Source organism: Alosa alosa, chromosome 12 (genome assembly GCF_017589495.1).
Source record: "Alosa alosa isolate M-15738 ecotype Scorff River chromosome 12, AALO_Geno_1.1, whole genome shotgun sequence".
In the NCBI taxonomy this organism is placed as follows: domain Eukaryota; kingdom Metazoa; phylum Chordata; class Actinopteri; order Clupeiformes; family Clupeidae; genus Alosa; species Alosa alosa.
In genome coordinates, this window is record NC_063200.1 from 30,804,321 (window position 1) to 30,826,337 (window position 22,017).

General features: G+C 39.5%; 1 protein-coding gene and 1 long non-coding RNA gene across 2 annotated transcripts; both read left to right on the forward strand.

The window, feature by feature from the left end:
• Positions 1–13,863: 13,863 nt before the first annotated feature.
• Positions 13,864–16,165, forward strand: LOC125304199. Its single transcript, XM_048258263.1, has 5 exons — positions 13,864–14,189; positions 15,055–15,188; positions 15,291–15,494; positions 15,575–15,851; positions 15,983–16,165. Exons 1-5 carry the CDS (start codon positions 13,893–13,895, stop codon positions 16,163–16,165), a joined length of 1,095 nt encoding a protein of 364 aa, XP_048114220.1. The 5' UTR covers positions 13,864–13,892.
• Positions 16,166–16,246: 81 nt separating this feature from the next.
• On the forward strand, positions 16,247–18,338 carry LOC125305053. Its single transcript, XR_007195326.1, has 6 exons — positions 16,247–16,333; positions 16,426–16,606; positions 16,946–17,194; positions 17,381–17,550; positions 17,641–17,787; positions 17,953–18,338. It is a non-coding gene; the product is annotated as an uncharacterized LOC125305053 (long non-coding RNA).
• The last annotated feature ends 3,679 nt before the right edge of the window (positions 18,339–22,017 follow it).

Here is a 22,017-nt window from a genome sequence, read left to right on the forward strand (position 1 = left end):
TGCTGTTGGGGGTGAGACAATGTACTCATGTTTTGCATGGTATCTCAGCACCCAAAGTTGTTATAAATCCATAGTAGCACATATATTATAATCTAATGTTGTGATAGACCTTTGTATGAACGTGTGTTCTATAGATATAACCTATTGAACTTCTATTTGCTATTTATGGCCTGTAGGCCTCATTGACCTGAGCTCATGCAAGTCAGAAAGGGGAAGATTCTATTGGGGAAAGGTTCCAGTGGGGGCTGGCATAGAAGCAAAGAGGGAGAGTGAGTGAGGGTGTTTCAATGTACAGAAGCACACATACAGTACATCTAATCAATAAGTATGTGTCTGGATTCAATTTTATACACTGAACATTTTCTCACCCATTCATTTCTAATGGCCGGTCCTATTTGAGACCGGGAATACACATGGGTGTTAAATAAAACACTCATTGTCATGAAAATTATCAAAAAATATTTTGTGTGTTCAGATGCCCTGTGTTTAGTCATGGCGCCTCATGGTAGTCAGAATAAGGTAACAATATTTTTGAGAGAAAAGAATTGTCAATCGGTCACATTTGACCACAAACACAACAGGAGAGGTTTTATAACTGCAGTCTTAAGGGAATTATCCGGAGTAAAATGCACTTTAGATCAATTTACGGATGATTGGCAGTACATACGTTGAGTTGACATCAAAATCATGTCATTCGGATGTGTTTTGAGAAAGTTCGATTTCACCATTTTTAGTCAAAACTCGTTAGCGTGGAAGTGAGAAGGGCATATTATTTCGCTGCTACAAAATGCTATTTTTATACCTCTTCTACAGTTCCAAACAACATTACACTTACGTGGTAGTGAGTAGAGGCTCCCTAAAGCCAAACCGAAGTATCCCGAGGTCTTTATGTGGTCGGATAGAGAGTCCAGAATGAATTTCATCAAGCCAGTACCTTTCGAAATGTTGCCAAATGTTGCCATCTTTGCTGCCATCTTTAGGGGAAAGTCCGTAGCAGTCGATTGCCAAGTGTGCTCTGGAAATTCACAATTTAGTCGCCGTTAAAAAAAATAAAAAAACAGTCCAGTCCATACAACTTCATTTCAATTTCAAAAGAAATACTGGACTATTTTTTTTTTTTTTTTTTTTTAACGGCGACGAAATTGTGAATTTACAAATTTAAGTTGAACTGTAAATTTCATTGTTTTACAGTGGGCTCACCCTTCTATGAATTGAAAAAGACGTTAGGCTACCTGCAAGCTGGCCTATGATTTCATTGCTGAGTTTGCGGCAAGGTGAGCAAGATTTTTTTTCAGGAGTCAGGATTGGCAAGTCAATGTCATTTATTATGACCGCCGCTAGCAAAGCGGTCATATAGGGATTGTCAAAGTTTTTTTATTTTTTTATTTTTTTTTTTTTTCGTCATCTACTTCCTGAATTTTTGGTCAACGATACCCGGGACACTGAACCACCGGGACACTGAACCACCGGACACATGAAATTTGGTGGGTATGTAGCCCCACTAGCCCCCCCCCCCTGCTGGGCAAAAAAAGCAGTTTTTCCTAAATAACTACCTGAACCGTGGCACCGAGGATGAAGAATCTTTTATGGTATGTTGGTCTAAAGGGCCCACATCAATCTGGCCCATAATCACTCATTTGTGATTTGCACCCACCCCCGGTAAAAAATGAAAATGCAATATTATTCTGCGTGTTAAGTGCGTGAGGGTGTGAGAGGGGAATCGATGTGCTTTGATTCCAGTTTGGTAGTTGTAGTCTGTGAAATTAAAAGAGCTTGTGTGTGTGAAGTATCCAAACAATGACACCTTCATTTCATTATGGCTGCTTTAGCAACACACCTTAAGCTACTGTGTAGTGGGTCCCATTTAGAAGTGGCTACTTCATTCGCGCTTTCCTTGACTCATGGAGCTGCGTGAATTTTATTACAACTTTTCGCCACGATATGGCAGTTTAAGTCCGCTTGATACTGTAAGGCGTAAGCCATTGGTTTCCAAAGGAGATTTTATTTGTGTCGCCAGCATAGCCTATTGACAATTTATGTTGTAAATAGGCCTACCTTATAAGCCTACCTGTAGCTTAGGGAAGCTAACAGCTTTCTATTAGGATCTAGTGTGTTAGTTACAGTTTTGTCATAACTTCCTGATGCATTTTTGCATTTAGAATAGCCAGAGCGTGAACAATATCGGGTGCCTATGGACTAGGCTTGGTGAACCCAGCCTGATCTGCCCGCTATTTATTTTTTGATTTCTTAAAAGATTGAGGTTGGTCTGGTGAAAGCCAGACTAGCCATGGACCTCAGTTACACAATGCAAGGGAACATGAATCAGCCTATATTTGCACGAACAATAACGGACAACAGCTCTTCAACTTTGGCCCGTTAAAATGTGTATGAACAGTCTAGCGACGCATTTCATCAAGGCCCATTTGGACATGTCAGTTATTAGCACCACTAGATGTAAACAGCATTTCGTTTCAGACTACTGTTACTTAATTTGTGCATTAACAATAACGTTTCAGACTACTGTTACTTAATTTGTGCATTGACAATAAAGTATTACATGAACTAAAGATGACTGAAATCTTATGTAGAAGAAGAAACATTCACAAAAAATCCATCCATCCAAAAATGACCTTTTGTTTTTGATAGCTGTTGAAAACGGCACGGAACTGACAGATGTTTTTGTTTATAAATTAATAAATAAATAAATAAATAAATAAATAAAAAACATTATGCTGATACCTTTTGCTTTTCCCAAATACAATGTAGCCTACAGGTGTAAGTGACCTTTCATCAATCCAGTTGCAATGGATGAACTGTGATGAACTGCCCTACTTGTGATTGTTTAGAGATGTTAAAGGTTTTATAACAATGCTACATCTTCTTTGGCTATTCTACAATCTATTCACCTTTTCAGCACCAGTAGGCTACTCTCTGTGCAGCCGCACACACACACTCAGGCATGCCAAACAAGCATACACAAAAGTTTCAAGAGTGGGGGATGGAGTAAAATATGGAGACAAATTGAAGTGTGATTTATTTTCGCGGAACGGATGTACAGGACTGAGCGGCAGTCATATTCTGTACCGCTATGCGGTACATCTAGTTTGTCCAATGTTAGCCTACAGACCATAGTGCACATCTTATCAATAGTTTGAATGTCGTGTAAGTTTCTGCTCATTGACAAATAGCGTTCAGCAGAGTGTTCGCCTTCGTTATTTGGTTTCTAGGCTACCCTATGATAAACGGCTTATGGCCAAATATGTGACTCAGCTAATGTTATAGGATACACAATTTCCCCTCTTAAAGACAAGCTGGTGTAGCCTATTAGCCTACTATTAATATGCACCGACAATAGGCTACGTGTAAATAGGCTATGATGTTATGTTAAATAGGCTATGATGTAATCTTCAACTATTATTTCCTATATTAAAGATTATTTCCTGCACAGTAATAATTATGCTAATTTACAGTAAAACGTTTTGAATGCTTAATTTAATTTCGTTAAAATTATGATTGAAATACATGTCATATTGTGTATATATAAAATCTGTATAGAAATCTAGGTTAAACATAAGGTAAAACAGGTTAAATTAAAATGTGTCTAAAGGTAGAACTGGCTTACTGCTTATTTAATGCCTAATTGGTAATATATCTGTACTGTTTGCCACTGTTTGCCTGGGTTGATAAATTAACCATTTCATTGTTTGTTTAAAATTGCCTTATTTAAATGTACTTTGTTGTGCTTTGTTGTATTTGATGGAAAATGCTAAACTTTATTTAAATTGTTTATTTTTTGTATGCTTAAAGGTTTTTCACCTTCCGTTTACTGGTCAAATAAATTGAACGAGTGAAATCCTGAGTCTGGTCAAGTCCTTCCCTTTTCAAATGTGGGAAGCCATGATGTTTAAATACACTTGCCAATGTCAATGAATCAAACAATTTTAAAGCAACAATTAAAGCACATTTTTATTTGCACTACTCACAAAAAGTTAGGCATATCTGGCTTTCGGGTGAAATTTAATGTTTCAAAACAGAAAGTACTGAAACCTTGAACTGTTGGACATGTAAAGGTTATAGTGGATTTTAGGTTCAGCCTTAAATTTCACCCGAAAACCGAATATCCCTGACTTTTTGTGAGTAATGTTTGTTATGGCCACAGCCACATAAAGAAACTGATAACAGTTAGTTTTATTTAGCTTTCATTTTGTTTTAATCTTACATTGTTTACCATGGAGTGCACACATTTTTAACCCTACAGGGTTTAACAAACTATTCTTTCCTAGTACATTAATGATTCGTTTCTTTGTCTTTGAGTTAATTTAGTTGTTGGGGGCAGTCCCTTCCTGGGGGTCGTTTCTAGAAAAGTTAGCAACGACGTTTCTCAGCCACCATGGTACGACGCAACTTGCGACCATTGTACCTGCAATTCGCTACCTCCGACGTTCGAACACTGTAGTTCCAACAACGTTGTTGATGATGCAGCGATAGAGATCATTGGTGGAAACAGTGGCAACGTGTAATACCCCACCCCCTAGAAATTCTCTGCCACAGCCTATGTTGACATTTTTCTCATTTAAACCGAGTGATTAATGCTGGCATTGTCATTATCATCTGCAAAAATCTAAACCTATTAATTGCAAGTATATAAAACATTTTACTTAAGCCGACCAATATGTGCCATTATTTGTGTTAAATATCTATGTTGGAAAAAATATATAGCCTGGACGAATGTCTGGGTGTCGCAAAAGTTATTGTCTCGTGGCTTAACTGCAACGCATTAGTGCACTACGCGCTCGGCCGGAGTTCGCATCCTGTCTCTCCTTTTCATCTCTGAGTAAGAGTAGGCCTACGATACACAGGGGGTTTTGACCATACATATTTATGTATATAGTTACTCTACATCGAGAGACCAGGTACAAGACATCAGTCAAAAACAATTTAATCTACGTGTCGCACTAGTTCACCTGCAGGTAGCGAGAAGCAAGAGGACAATCTCACATCATGAGAAAATCGAACCTACAACGTTGGGATAATACGTCATCTGCTTTAGCCACTACACCATTTATCACTACTGTTATAAGGGTCTGGGAAGATTATAATACTAAAAGCAGGGCAATACTTGAATTAACATAAATAGCAAGAATGAGCCAAGTAGGGGAGTCAGTGCCTTAATCAAAATTAAGCTACAGGATAGATCAATCATTGAGTCACGAGATAAACATCCACTTCGCAATTTTTTGGTTAGGGCGGTTGTGATTTTTGGTTGAAGCTCGGACACCAACAGGAACTACCAAGGAACGACACAAGTCGCGACTGCCTAGGGCAGTAGTTCAAACGACCAAACTTTGCGTCCTTGTTTGCGATTGAGAGTTCGAACTACCCTTTCTAGAAACACCAAATCCAAGAATGATGGAGCGAAACTACCAAGGTTGCGACGCAAGTTAGCAAACGATGCTTTCTAGAAACGACCCCCTGGTTGGGCCTATATCCTGGAACCAGCTCATTGGGCTTTACCATGTTTTTCTATCCGAGGGGGGATTTTGGGTATTACTTAGTTTCATGAATTTTATATAAAACCAGATCAGTCCAGAGACAGACCCTCGCTTTGCCTGGTGTCACATAGCCTATATACGCAAATGTAACCAAATTCTGCTCAGCAGGTCTCAGCGGAACTGATATGAGTAAACAGTGTAAGCTGTTGAGAAAAACTTTTGTAGCCTAGTAACAATCCAATATCTCTCCACCAATGGTAAAGCAATGACTGATAACATATATTAGATAAGCCTAGTCTTTTGTGCAGCTATGTAGTTTTGATGTAGTGTTAACCCTTAAAGGTGTGGGAATGTTGGAAAATGAACGTTCTAAAGAATATCTGGGTTCATTAAATTCTACATAGAATTTTAGAACCTTCAATTGTTGCGGAACAGAATCTTAATCCCCCCGTGCTCATTTTACTAAAGTGTGTGCTCGATTGACTAAACTGTGCTGTCATTTTACTAGATTGTACACACAGTTTAGTATATTGTGTGCTTCATTTTAGTTTTCTCGATATAAACAGTATCTTCCATTATCTGTTTTGTTGCCTTTATTTGCATCATCTATTTGGTATTTCGTATTGCTTTTTTGAGGTGACTCACACTCCATAGACTAGGCTATATCTATTTATTTTCATATTCCTTCATACTTTTTTGTGATAGGCTTACATCAACACACTTGAGTCATTCCATTTTACAGTAATCATATCATTTACCTGGCTTTTTATCTACAGTGTTGGCCACTTGACCAGTAGCGCTGCGGCTCGCTATTTAGCTGATAGTGTTTTGGTCAATGCCCTTCACACTGGTAAGTCTGCCCTGAAATGAATTCTGAATACTATGTGGTAAGAATGTGTAAGAGATATTATTAGGGTTCACTTGTGTGTTAGTCCTGTTATAGGCAAGGCAAGGCAGCTTCATTTGTATAACGCATTTCATATAAGATGGTATAAGCTTTCTTACCTTTTGATGGGAGTGTAGTACACCTGCAAACTGTCCCCTTAGAAGGTACTTTGTCTGGCGTTTACACCTGAATGACATGGGCGGTATTGTTGGATACTACTGTACCACCCACCCGCCCCGCCTATCTCAGGTGACTGTAATCACTGTGCAGGTGTGACCAGGATCTGTCAAATGAGATTTGTCATCGTAGTGACTGACTGGTCCATGATGGAAATGTGAATTTCCTGGCTATGGAGCTCAGTAAAAAGTGGGAACAAATGTTAGTCATTAACCTACAACTAACATGTGTCTTCTTTATTAGCCTTTAAAAAGGTCTGATGTAAGCATCATTAGTAATTTATTTTTAATGACTATATTATAATATATAGAATATATGTGTGTGTGTGTGTATATATATATATATAATATATATATATATATATATATGTGTATATATATATATATATATATATATATATATATATATATATATATATAAAATGACTAATAACTCGGGAGAAGTTTTTATCCCCAGGCCATCCGAACTCTGAACTCACACTGTACTGACTTTGCACACATTCACTCCTCAGCACTCTCAAACATTTCCCAACTCTGAACTCACACTATACTGACTTTGCACACCCCCACACACACACACACACACACACACACACACACACCTACATGACTTTTTAGCACTTTTACATCCCTCTCCCTATGCTACAGACCTTTTATTTATTTTCTTATTTCATCACACGTCAAAACACACACACACACACACACACACACACACATATCTGACTTTCTCCAACTTTTGCACATCTCCATAGAACTTTTTATTTATTATTTTTGATTTCTCCTCCATCTACGCTGGTTGGACAGTTGGTAAGTGTTCTTAACAGTCTTCTGTAATAAACTCCGGGTTTGTTAACTACGTTGTTGGTGCTTCGTTTTATGTGTAGGGAGCCTGAGTAAGCTACTGACGAGGTTTGGTGCTGTTTTTAACAATATTACGGGTTAAAAAATGCTATTTGGGAAGCGTTTGGCTCACCACCCTTAGCTAATCCACTGTTTGTGACAGTATAACGTATACCTGGGCAAGCTCTGTAGTGGTTGATCAACGAAAAATACTGTCTCCATGGCTTATTTGATGTGTTTTAATGCAGAAAAAGACCCTGGGGTCTATTTTTGCCGGAGTTACACTTTAAGACCAACATACGAAAAAAATAATTCTTCCGGATTTTTTTAAAATGAAATGGCAAAACTGAGGCTCTGTAATTGCAGGTATCTTTGGCTGACGTGTTCAGAACGGCACAAAATTTGACCTGTAGGATCACTATGACACCCTCTAAAGTTTCATGGAATTCCGTTCACGGGGGCCATACAATAAATGAATGTATGTGTACATTCAGTAACTGTACACAAATCGGCCTGCAGATGATGGTGTTGAGGAAAGTGTTGCCGAAAGAAGTTGAAATGTACCGGGACACACACACACACACACACTCACATACACGCATGCACATAAACACACCTACACACTGTGAAAAGGGAGTCCCTCCTTTTCCTCAAACTGCCTGACCCTTCCCGGAACATACACTGAATATTTCTCCTGCATACACAAACACTGAAACACCCTCACGCACACATTAACTTCCTGGTCCTGCACTCTTATTATTGTGTTATTATTGTGTTATTACTTAATTAGAACTATATGTTATGTAATTAGTAGGGACCTGTCTGTTACATTTTATGTTCCAATGTCTGTCTACAATTGTTGATGTATGTATTATCTATGTATGTATTGTCCATGCCCCCCAGTCATAATGGAATGGCCCTTAGTTAATTGGTTGGCTTTATTTAAAGCCTGGGCTTTTTGCTCCGTGAGGGGGAGAGAGGGCTAAAGGAGAGAGGGCTAAAGAGAGAAGGCTTGTGGGGTCAGGAGTCTGGAGAGTGCCAACTTGAGAGGTTGTACACTGTGTATTGTACTATTGTTTTTAATAACCTGTCGGTTGATTTTTGTTTCTTTTTGTCAAGTCTTTTTGTTTGTTATTTGTTTGCACTGTTTTCACACTGTAAATAAATCTGCACTCTCCACCGAAATCCACGTTTGCCTGCTGTGTCTTCACCCCATCATCACTTCACCTCAGTAAGTCCTAGCCGCTCATCTTGCGTGTGGGTATGGACCGCAAGGGCCGTATTTTCACACACACACACATAAATGTCGTAAACACTTGGCTCGGAGTGAGCACATCATGAAGGGGAGACTTTTTAAATGAAAGTATATTTATTAAATTAGATATTTACAAAGTCAGTATTAGTGGAACAGATAAGTAGCATTTTATAGGGAAATCGTTCACATGTGGATACAAGCACCAAAATTGGCACAATTACCCAGTGGGTATTGCTCTTTCAAAAAAGTATGTTAGCCATCACAAAATACCCTCATGTCATGAATAAAACATGATCGCACAAAAAGGATGGTGTCTACCCATATGTTTTCATTGTCAAGGTTTACAATGATACCATATACAGTATTCTACATGCTTCCCAGCAGCCATGGCAGCCATTTTGCTTACCACCATAGCCAAATTTCCACACAGGTACATACACACCATTACCTACCCACCCCTACACACACCCATTACCTACCTACCCCTCCCCACAAACACACTCACAGGCACATAAACATACACACACACACACACACAGTTTCTAAAACTGATAGTTCCGGTCCTTGAATGTGATTGGCTGAATCACGTTCAATGCCGTTGTAAAATCCAGCACAAACATACACCTTGACCGCATTCCGTTCTATATTACTGCGTTACCATAAATTGATACAAAAGTTAAAATAGCTGCGTCTCGACGTTGCTTGGCAACCATTCAGATAGAGGAAATATATTTCTTGGCGGAAGAATGATTATCTATGAATAAATCGTTACATTTCCCGCTGCTTTGCCTTTACTTTATGAAACTTTGCCAGGTATTTATAGCAAGTTTTAGAAATGCAATAAGCCACTCGAGTCCGTAGGTTACACTGATTCTACAACAGCTAAGGGGGGTTTTAGGCACTCTGCTAGCGCGTCGTGCCTAGCAACACCCCTTAGCTGTTGTAGAATCAGTGTAACCTACGTCCTCTCGGGGCTTATTGCTTAAATAGACAGGTGGTGCATAGACAGAACAAAAAATATAGTGCAGTGTAGACAGTATACAGTTGGTTTACAGAAGGTGTTTTAGAGTAATATAAATTAACTATAAATATATACAGTGTATTAGCAGTTACCATATAAGAGCAGAATAAATATGGCTATGTAATATGAACAATGTATAAACAACATGTACAGATGCAATGTGCAATGTAGTAGCAGTAACATTATAGTAGTAAGAATAATATAGATATATGCAGTATTTACAGAATATATTACATGAATAACAGAATAAATACGGATATTCAGTATGAACCATATGTAAGGGATAATGTGTAACGCCGGTCATTATCGGAAAATAAGTCCCAACAGAGCAAACAGGACCTTGACGCGCCAGCAGAGGGGTCTTGCTTAGTCCTAAAGGGACTTATTCACAGAAAACTGTGTGTCATAATGATCGTACACCTCCAATTTTGTGCAGTTTTGACCATGTCAGCCAGTGATACCTGCGATTACAACACCTAATTTTTGCTTTTTCCTTTGTAACTAGGTGGCGCTAAATATATCAAATGAATGGTTATGGGATGGGTTGACATGCCCCTTAAAGCGATGGTTCGGAGTAATTTCACCCTAGGGTCCTTTGCACCATGACCCCGAGCCAAACACCCTCCCAGAACCTGTTTTCCCTTGGTCGAACCCTGGTCGAGTAGCCCTGTCAGAAACTAATGAGTTTCTGCAGGTGTAATGGAACCAACTTTTATCTCGTAAATTACCCCACTAATAATGCCCTGAATGGTACGAAACTTCTACAGTATGTTCTTTACTCATAAAACGAGGCATTGAAAAGTTTGTAAGTACACCAGGAGTTTATTATGACCGCCGCTAGCGAAGCGGTCATATAGGGATTGTCAACGTTTTTTTCCCCGTCATCTACTTCCTGAATATTTGGTCCAGCGATACCGGGACACCCAACCACGGGGCACATAAAATTTGGTGGGTATGTAGCCCCACTAGACTTTTACGGAAAAATTTGTTTCGTCCCCGGGGGCCACTCCCCTCCTGTGCTGGGCCCCCCGAACCGCAAAAAAAGCAGTTTTTCCTAAATAACTACCTGAACCGTGGCACTGAGGATGAAGAATCTTTTATGGTATGTTGGTCTCAAGGGCCCACATCAACCTAGTAGTAGGGGAGATTATGTGAAAAATCGTTATGCGGTGGATAGAAGCATGAAATTTGGTAGATATGTTCCTTGGGTGATCCTAAGACCTCCTAGAAGGGGTGCCCAAAAATATCTCAAACAGGAAGTGAGATTTTGAAGAAATTCAAAATGGCCACCAATACAAATGACAGCTGATTCAAAAGCCACCTTCACAACCTCCTAAAAGCTTGAAATTTGGTATACATGTTCCTTGGATGATCCTAAGACATCCTAGAAGGGATGCCCAAACACATCTCAAAGAGGAAGTGAGTTTTTAAAGAAACTGAAAAATGCCGTGCTCCCTGCCACAAAATTGGTAGCTGATTCAAACACCACCTAAACAACCTCTTAAAAGCTTGACATTTGGTATGTTTGTTCCTTGGGTGATCCTAAGACATCCTAGAAGGGGTGCCCACAAATATCTCAAACAGGAAGTGAGTTTTTAAAGAAATTGAAAAATGCTGCACTCCCCCACCACAATGAGTTTTAAAGAAATTGAAAAATGCTGCACTCCCCACCACAAAATTGGCAGCTGATTCATACACTACCTAAACAACCTCTTAAATGCTTGAAATGTGGTATGTATGTTCCTTGGGTGATCCTAAGACATCCTAGAAGGGGTGCCCAAAAAAATCTCAAACAGGAAGTGAGTTTTTAAAGAAATTGAAAAAATGCTGTGCTCCCCGCCACAAAATTAGCAGCTAATTCAAAGACCACCTAAACAACCTGTTAAAAGCTTCACATTTGGTATACATGTTCCTTGGGTCATCCTAAGACATCATAGAAGGGATGCCTAAAAAAATCTCAAACAGGAAGTGAATTTTTAAAAAATTGAAAAATGCCGCACTCCCCGCCACAAAATTGGCAGCTGATTCAAACACTACCTAAACAACCTCTTAAAAGCTTATATATTCCTTGGGTGACCCTAAGACATCATAGAAGGGATGACCAAACATATCTCAAACAGGAAGTGAGATTTTGAAGAAATTCAAAATGGCCACCCATATAATTGACAGCTGATTCAGAGGCCACCTAAACAACCTCCTAAAAGCTTGAAATTTGATATATGTGTGTATAAATTTGATAATGCTAGCTTGGTACACTGCTCTATTTGAATGCTGTATCAGTGCAGCCTGTGTGGGAGGAATATTTTTCATTGAGAGACATATTTGAGAAAACAAGTCCTTCCTGAGATCATTGACTTTTTCAAGATCCGTTTTCTTATCGTAAAGAACACAAGTGTACTTCTCCAGCAATGCAAACATGTTTGATTCCTGGCTAAGCTGTTGAAAAGGATTTGCTGTCATAGCAATGAAGGCATCATTTACTTCTGGAAATGGTTTCCATGCAGCCCACCCTTTAGAAGGAGTCTGCTGTTCCAGAGGTAGCCACCCCATTATCATATAGTGCAGTTGTTCAACTACTTCCATCTAAAAGTTATTCGATTGTGTTCCATAGAGCCATCTCCATGTGTAACCCACCAAGCATCACAAACCTCTCTCCATAACAGTCTGGATCTCTGGATCACTCCACTGAACCATTTTTGTAAATATAGTGGTTGGTCAAATGCCATAACTGGGACCTGGCCGGAATTTAGGTTCTCTGTCAATTGTTTTACAACATTCATACCATGTCTGACCATAGCAAAGCTGGCAGCTTTTTTTCATGAAAGAGAGGAAGGAGTGAGTTTATAGCAGGTGGGTCAGACAGTTCTGGCTGAAGTGAAGCATCAGTTTGTCATTCTCATCATCCTCACCCCACTTTTCCTCCTCTGTTATTGCCCATGCTAAGTTTGGTTTGGTTAACTTTTGGCACTAAGATGGCCTTTGGTTGACAAGTAACAGCTGGAATTGTAGTGTATACTTCTCTGAGTACTCTCAGTACTACTCAATGGACATACTGCACAGCTAAATACTAGCTGGCTACCGTTACTGTAGTACAAATCAAAATTTCGTAGCTTCTAATGTTATTCCCGAAATAACGGCGGTACAATACCCCCCAGGAAGCCCCACAGATTCACAAATACGCACCCCAGGCGATCATGGGGACACAATTAGCCTAGGGATGCCTTTGTTTGCCTAGATTTAGCTTGATAATTGGAACCCAGCTAGTGGTTCTACATTGGCTAATGCTAACGCTAACACTGGCATAACATTTGGTCAATGAGTTGTGCCCCTATTTAGGGCTTGATCTCTGATCATGTGGACATTTTAGCAATAAACTGTCTTTTGAAAATTATTAAGTGATTCTTCCAAAAGTTTTTAAAAATATTTGTTATGCATACATAAATAATTAACTTCTCAGATGAGGATTAATTTGGGGAGTCATGTCATTCTGACCATTTTAAGCCTGTTTTCCCCCCTTTAAAGCTGTATTTATCTGTAATATCTTGCACATATTATTTGTTAACCATCTCTATATATATCAAATGTAAAATAATAAAGTAGCAGAAAAACCATGATGCCCAACTATGTAATGTTTTATTATCCTTGGGTCGTTTTAGGTGGCCATCTTGGATTTTCCCTTAAAAAATGACCTAAATGAACCAGAAATTTTGGGCACCCCTTCTCAAATGATGAGATACATCATAAAGAGTGTCTGTACCAATTTTGGTGCTTCTATCCACCGCGTAACGATTAGGCCCTTTTTTGTTGATAATCCCCCCTACTATAGCCCATAATCACTCATTTGTGATTTGCACCCCGCCGGTAAAAAATGAAAATGCAATATTATTCTGCTTTAATCGCCCCTATCTTCAGTTAAAGGGGACATATTATGCAAATTTCACTTTTTGCATCCTTTTGTACCTCCATTTGGGTCTCTACAGCTCCTAATAACACTCCAAGCGTGAAAAAAAGCCATCCATCCGTTTTCTGTTGAGTCAGTTGAACGATTTTGGTCAGGAATCATAGGCTTCTATGAGCCATTTGAAGGGCTCCCGTCAAAATAAGGGAATTTGCATATAACCACCCTGGCGCCACCCCTCAACCCCCATATAGCCCCACCCACCCAATTAGTTGAAGATCCGCCATCAGTTTGCTGGTTTAACGAGCACAGACACCAAGCGCAATGACTACAAGCAAGAGCAAGTCACACATGAAGTGTTGTGTTGTTGGCTGCACAGAACAACACAAATCCTTGCACTTTCTCCCAGCCAAAGACGACAGAAGAACCGAGTGGCTCCACTTCATTTTTGATGGCCATGTTCCAGCAACAGTCGGCAAAAATCTTGTGGTGTGTGCGAACCACTTCAAGGCAGACTGCTTTGAAAATTTAGGACAGTACACTGCGGGATTAGCCAACAAACTTCGTTTGACAGAGGGATCTGTACCTACTGTCCGTGGCAGGTCACAAGATGAGAGACATGTAAGTACTTTCAAATAATGACTTTTGTGTTTCTATCGCAGTTAAGCATGAACTAACGTTAGGCTGTTCGTGTTTTGTCATTTAGCACAAGCTAACGCAAACATTACGGCTAACTTTAGCCCTGCATCTGCTTGGAGTGAGCATTTCCTCCATTCCAAATTGCAAATGCAGCACACAGCCGATCGAGTCATATTTGACAATCCCAGTCAATAATATCTGAAAGTAATGATTGTTAAAATGTTGTCTTGAAGCTAGACCTCCATTAAATATTGTCATGTTATTCACAATGGAGGCCACCGACAGCTAAAAGCCCTTGCTATAAGCTAATGTTAGCGATTGTAGCCTCACTTTATAACGTTATTCAGTGTTTGCACATTTCCCCTATAGCTCTATTTCATTTAAGATGCAGGGTTTGTCACAATTTGTAGTCGTTTTGTCCTTACTGATGATGAGCTAGATATGGTCATGTTATCTACAATGAAGGTGGCCAGTAAAAGCTCTTAGTCTAGGCTAATGTTTGCTGTTGTAAATAAAGAGAGATATATTACCGACATAGTGCAAGAAGTTGTAGCCTCAGTTTTTAGCTCAAAGTAAACGTGCATTTCCTGTACTCTAGAATCCATGTATAAGGGTTTGTCACAATTGGTACTCATGGTGAAACACTATGACTGATGAGTGTATGCTCTGATAAGATGAAATTCAAGACCTCAAGAAGCTATACTTTTTATCAGTCTTTAGGCTTTGTAGCTGCTGAATGTAAGCTTTTTGTCAGAATTTGAGCATAAATTGTTGTACTGTACCAATGCAATGTATCAAAATGTTACTCATCTCTCTGCTCTCATCCCTCTTCTCTTTCCTCCTACAGGCTTGCACTTCACAGTTTCCGGCAGCAAGAGAAATTGGTTGTCAAACAGATCACCCAGAGATTCTGAAACATACTGTTGGTACACAGCTCTCTCTGCGGACTCTGCAGCCTCACTTCAGAAGTGAATGTACAAAGTATGATCTCTCACAAATGTTTCTGATAAGGTTAAGCCTCTAGCTGTTACCTCAGTAACTTATTGTCATTTGTTTGTACCCAATAAAACATATCTGTTCAAGGTATCCAGGCTACTTGTTCAGCAAAGACTGTGGTGTTGGCACGTCCACTGTTCCCCTCACTGCCCCGCCGCCTTTTTTAACGTCAACACCTATAAAGAGACCTCGTCTGGAGGAGGTGGGAGAACTAGATCTTGAGGGCAGCACTTCAATGGTGGCTTCTCAAGGGCTGGATGCCACTTATGATCCGGCTGACTCTGAAATTTCGTGAGTAACTCAGATGTCATCATGTGAGTTTTCATGTGTTCTGTTTATTTTTATTTCTTTCTTTATTTATTTATTTACAGAGATATGCCATCTACTCCAATCCATGAAGTGAGTAAATATATAGTTTACGAGACCTGCATCATGGAGCTGTTCAAGGTGTGTCCTGTGTGCAAGCATCCGTGCACCATTCAAACGAGACGGCTCGGGACATTCATCTCCGTGGTGCAGCAGTGCCCCCACTGTGAGTACTGCCGAACTTGGGACAGCCAACCCCTACTCAACAACACGCCAGCTGGCAATGTTCAGCTCTCTGTGGTAGTCTATGTGAGTGGAGCCTCATTCTTTAAAATTCAAAGGGTAAGTGAATTTGGTCATAGTTGTTGAATAAAGCATGAAATGATAAATAATACAGAGGTAGTGCCAGCTTTAGGTGCAATTACATGAATGTTTTCAACAACCCTTTTTTTCCAATCTCTGTTTACTATTAGGTCTTTAGGGCTATGCACCTACAAGTGTTCCTTTACGACACCTTTCGTTGGCATGCACGCACCTATATTGAACCTGCCATTGTCACCAAATGGAAGGCCTCTCAGGATGACCTGCTGCTCCGCCTTAGTACGGAAAATGCCATAATTGGTGACGACATTAGGGCTGACTCTGCAGGTATTTGAATATGTGAAGCACAACAATTACTATGTAATGACGTACCTTAGGTTACTTTTTACTATATAAACTATATTAGTTTATAAAATGTTTTCAAAGGCCACTCCGCGAAATTTGGTAGCTACACCGTGATGGACCTGAAAACCAACACCGTGATTGATGTTCAGTTGGTCCAGGTGAGTGGGAATGAATTATACTGTAAGAAGCTTTTATTTGCCCATGTGGCACCTGCTACGTATGGACACATGCATCTGATTTGTTTTCATAGAGCAACGAGGTAGGTGGTAGCTACCACATGGAGAAGGAGGGCCTGAAGAGAAGCCTTGCATTGTTGAACGAGCGCAAGGTGACCCTTGACTGTATAGTGACAGACCGACACCCGCAGATACAAAAGTTCCTGAGGGAAGCTGGCATCAACCAGTACTATGACGTCTGGCACATGGAAAAAGGTGTTTTATTATTATTATTATTATTATTTGTAATTAACATATATGAATGTGTTGGTCCCTCCATCCTCCCTGTATTCTGTATGCTCATCTCTTATCTCTGGCCAAGAACCAAGTCATTTTAAACATGCAATAGTCCATCCCCTCCTAAAAAAGACAAAACCTGACAACACTGGCCTGAACAATTGCGAAATAGCATTTTCTTTCTAGAATTATAGAAAAAGCTGCCTTTCAACTACTTCAATCTTTCTATCTGAAAATTAGATATTAGACCTGTGGCATGTTATAGTTATGATCTGAAAGAGTTGAGGATCAAAAGTGAAAATGTTTTTTGAATTTCAGGAATTTCAAAACAGCTGGAGAAGATCAGCAAAATAAAAGACTGCCAGAAGCTGAAGAAGTGGATGCAGGCCATAAGAAATCACATATACTAGACTGCGGCAACATCTGCGTCAGGACCAGAGGGGGTGGCAAAATGGACCTCCATCCTCAACCATGTCCGGGACGTCCACACCCATGAGGACTCCAATTTCCCAGCCTGTCTGCATCCAGTTCGCAAAACCCGCGACAAGAACAAATGGCTGACAACAGGTATCTTTTGTTATGTATAGGAAATCACTTCAAACACATTGCACAAGTCCTTTATAGTTGACAATCAGAACTAGTGTATTGGAAGTCAGTCATATGGATTCAACTAATTTGGTTATATTGGCCCATTGCAACTGTTGGCATATCATGGTTTTGTAATAGAACAACAATGTTTTTTGTCTGTTGTAGGAACTCCAGCGTTCTACCAGCTGGAGAAGGTGCTGAGTGCCAAAAGAGTCCTCAAGGACATTGCTAAGCTTAGCCCCCACCACCAGACCTCATCATTAGTCATTTCACAGTGTGATCTTGCAATTTGCTCCAAAAAATGTGGTGTTTCCTTTCCTTGGGATGCTTTGCAGGTAACGGGAACTTAGATTGCACAGATGGTAATGATACATATTATGTGCATGCCATTATTTCCATGTTTGGTTTTCTCTTTACTGCGCAAGACTCGACCTGGCTGCTCTGCATTACAATGAGAATGCTGCACGAGACCAGGCCACCTCATCCTCTGGGGACCCTCTACAGGATGCATTTCCCAAAGTACAGGAAGGGATAGTGCAGGGTGAAACCCATGAAAACTGAGACAACATTCCGTAAGTTACATAATCTTTTATTTATCAACAATAAAATATCTGTTCATTATTTATGCTATTGCACTATAGTGGCTTTACAATGAACAAAACAATAAATAAATGTACAATGAAATACTTTACAAACTATGTACATAGTTACAGAAGTGTTTGTGAAATATTGCACAGGGTATGTGGAACACTTGATGGGCTTCATCATGGGCGAGGTCTTTATGGACCCAGAAGCATACAGGGAGGAACTCCTGAAAATAAGCATTCCTCCGGACCTGTCCTCAGAGTTTGAGCACCCAGAGAAGGAGGAGGTGATCGCCAACTATGTTTCTCGCTTCAATCCAGGGGAGGCAGTTTGAAGCCCACGTATTGTCCTTGGCTGTCAGGAAACTCCCGACGAACACGCAGGACCACACATGACGGATTGACGACCCTTATTCTGCGTCCAAGGAAACCCCAACACCAACTGACAAAGCTCCTGTAGGCAAGATACCTGTAACGACTAAAAAAAACATTGCATTAGTTAGCAGGTTACATAATCTGTCAGTTCTGTCAAAAATGCAAAGTGCAATTGTCATATTTGTTTTATTTCTGTTTTGTGTAATAAATATATTTTGTAATGTCTTGTGTGTATGTTTGATACCTGCTGAATTTGCAGACAATAGCCATAAATAAAAAGAAAGAAAACAACAATTGGGGCATGTGTTGGTGTGTAAGGCCATTAGTGACCTATGAACATAGACTAACATCTGTATTTGCTGATAAAAACGGTAGCCCGTCACTTCTCATAAACACTGGGAAAAACTAATAAGTAGCCTAATAAATAACACATACTGCTCTATTCCCCGGAGCCGTAAGGCCCCATGGTCAGCTCTGTAGATGTTCAGTGTGTTCTGAAGAGAATAAACATTCAGGCACACGGGGTATAAACCTGGATGATCAATTATGCATTGAGGGATCTCCTCCAGCTGCTGCAGACGTCATGTGATCTATAATGGTAAGGTGAGTGCTATGCTAGCACAGTCGCCAGCATTATTCGTAAATGAGTGAGTAATATGGCAGTATACTCGCTAGCTCATTTGGAAATAAGTTAGTAACACGGTAACATTTGCAGGCCTTTCTGTAGCTTAGAAATGTTACCTGTGGAATCTCCTGGCAGCATATACTCTGCCTCAGTTGGCATTGCCCCACAATTTCCACACGCACACCTATATAATTAAAAATAATAATAATAAAAGGTAATCAAGTGCTGTGAATCTAGTGAAGTTTTTAAATGCAAGCAAATGTTAAATATTGTAAAAAGACTGGCTTTGTCACGAGAAATTACATTACGTTTACTTCGTAACAGGCTGAAAAGGGTAAAGGCTGATAGCCAAGCCTAATATGACACGTAGCACAGATGGAGGATAAATACATTGATTTAAAAAGTTAACAAACCATTCAGCAACTGCTTGCAGCATTCGTGGAGGTGTTTCTGCAGGTGGCTCCTCTTCATCTTGATCTGGGTCCGAACATGTTGGGCTGGAGTGCGCCTCTGTAATCAGTCATTTTCACCCGAGCGGTTAGAGGTTTTCACATGAAGAAAATGAGCAGCGTAAACATCTGACAGGTGGGGCGTGGCCAGCAATAGCTTGTTTGCATAAATGTGACGGAGCCCTAAAACGGCTCATTCTGAAAGGGACTGAAGCTGGTAAGAATAGAGGCTGCAGAGATCTCTTTATGTGAGATTGATTTTGTGCAAAAAACTTTATGAACATGTTTTGTATAGCCCATAGACCTATTCTAACTTGTTTACAAAGATGTATAATATGTCTCCTTTAAGATGTTCAGAACTGCACCAAATGTTATGTGTATGATTGACCTGGCATTCTCTGGGGGTATGCCAAGTTTCGTAGAATTTCATCCATGGGGGGGTCTAAAAAAAATTAGGTTATGTGTACATTTAGTGACTGTACACTCATTGGCCTGTAGATGGCGGTGCACACATATACACATGCACACACACACAGGCACCCACATACTATCGGTATTAGAACGGCCGATACATAATTACAAATTCAGTAGGATTAAAAGAAAGCCAAAATAAATATTCATCATCATCAGCATGGCTGCATTTCCAGTATTGGCGATAAGTAGTCGTTTGTCCACTAGATGGCGCATCGTTGCAGTGAGACGTAATTTTGTTGGAAGTTAAAAGTAGGTTGGAAAAAGGACTTCCTAAGGACTGTAGTTTACCGCAGAGAACGTCTAATAAGGATAGGACGTTGTTCACATGAAATGTAATTCCCATTTCTTCTTGAAGCCGAAATAAATCTGAGGATGTTTATCGGACATGCTTGGTTTCTACTGCAGGTACGTTAATCTTATAATATCAATAAGGACCTAGGTAATGTTACCGTTAGCGTTGGTTGAGTGATGGAGGCCAATTTGATTGATTGCATTTGTAGAAAACTATAAATGCTAGCCTGACGTAGTCATACTCAATTCTAGTCGAACTTCCCGACCTCAAACGTTGTGGGCGGGACTAAGTTCGGAATGGCACCCAGGCTATCATATTTCATCAAAGTATTGGTACTTTTACTTGAGTACAATATTTTAGTACTTTTTCCACCTCTGCCTATCTGTCCCCTTTGGAATTCACCCTTTGCTAAGTCCCGCCCTCCTTAGTTACTGTTGCTATGCCTGACAAGCTTTAGGACCCTGCACCTCTATTACACAGGGTGAGAACTGGGACTTTTCAATGAAATGTAATTTGGGTCATTCTAAGAAAACGTGCCATTTTATGTCCCTCAAACAAAAGTGTCTTGCAAAGCTGAATTAACAATATTTTTTTCATAATTATTTTATATTTTAGGAAATATAATAATGGTAAAAATAAATTATTTACTTTTTAAGAATTCTTTGGATTCTTTAAGCACTTTTCGTATTAGGAATATTGCAAAAACTGTAAAAATGGCTTGTCCCTCGGTATGACTTGTCTAGTATCACTGGCTATTTAGGATAAAAAAAAGTCAAATTATCACAAAAATAAATACATGTACAAAAAGCCTCAAGAGTTTGTTCATGGGTCATTAAACAATTTTATTTGGAATGTTTTTAAAATTATGAAAAAAATCAACATTTTACATGTGTCCCCATGTTGTCGTCAACCCTGTTACTTTTGGATAAAACCCCCTTTGGAGAAAATGAACTGTTCCAAAAGTTACATCATTTTCAGGAAGTGATATCCCCTGCCTTCCAGGAAGTTAATGGTGAAAAGACCAGAAAAGTGGTGTTCTCTTTGTAATGACTTTTATTACGGTTTTGCTCTGTCTGACAGAAGGGGACAAGCTCGTTTTGTCAACCCTGTTACCACAAAATCATGCATTAAAAATAATTTGATTGAAAATTTAAATGTAAATATTTAACAGCATTTTAACCTCTCTTGAATGCACACCATGTGGTGTCATGGTGTCCACCACATGGCTAGTAATGGCTGCCAATAACAATATTTCATCAACCCTGTTACTGTCAATCCTAAAATCGAATAATTAATGTGTTCAACACCCGAATTATTTATGACACATAATTATTTGTATAATATTCACAAATAGTTACAAGAGCACTCTTATTATTTTATAATAATATATGTTTTTTTTTGGTAACAGGGTTGACATAGCACACGTACCTCCATTGACTATTTGTTAAAGTAAATAAATAAATAAATAAATAAATAAATAAGATAGCCTGAGATGGCACCGCATGTTTTTTTGAGAGGTAAGAATCTACTTCATCCAAATAGGTGCTTCAAGATTTTAAAAACAGTAGCCTACTTTGAAAATTAGATTTTTTGAATGCAAAATGGCACGTTTTCGTAGAATGACCCATTTACAAAGACATCGTACCACTGAAAGCTAATATTTTGTCACTAGCAACCTACATCTGTCCTCTGTCAAATACAGTTGGAATTTCATCTCTGAACAAAACCGTTCATAAGTTATTTAAGCAGAAGTCGAATGTGCGTTTTGTTTCATTCGACTCTCCTGGACAGAATGAATGGAACAGGCATGGGGGACGAAAGAAACATAGGCCTACCATTTAAGCTATGTACTTCCCACAACTTCAATATTTGACAACATATAATGAATGGTACTTCAAATAGGTGTCATTTTAAATAGATTGCTGATGGGCTATACATCTTGGTGAGCGTCTGTTAACAACTTCTTGCCGTTATCGTGAAGCGTGTAACTCGCGGTTACGGAA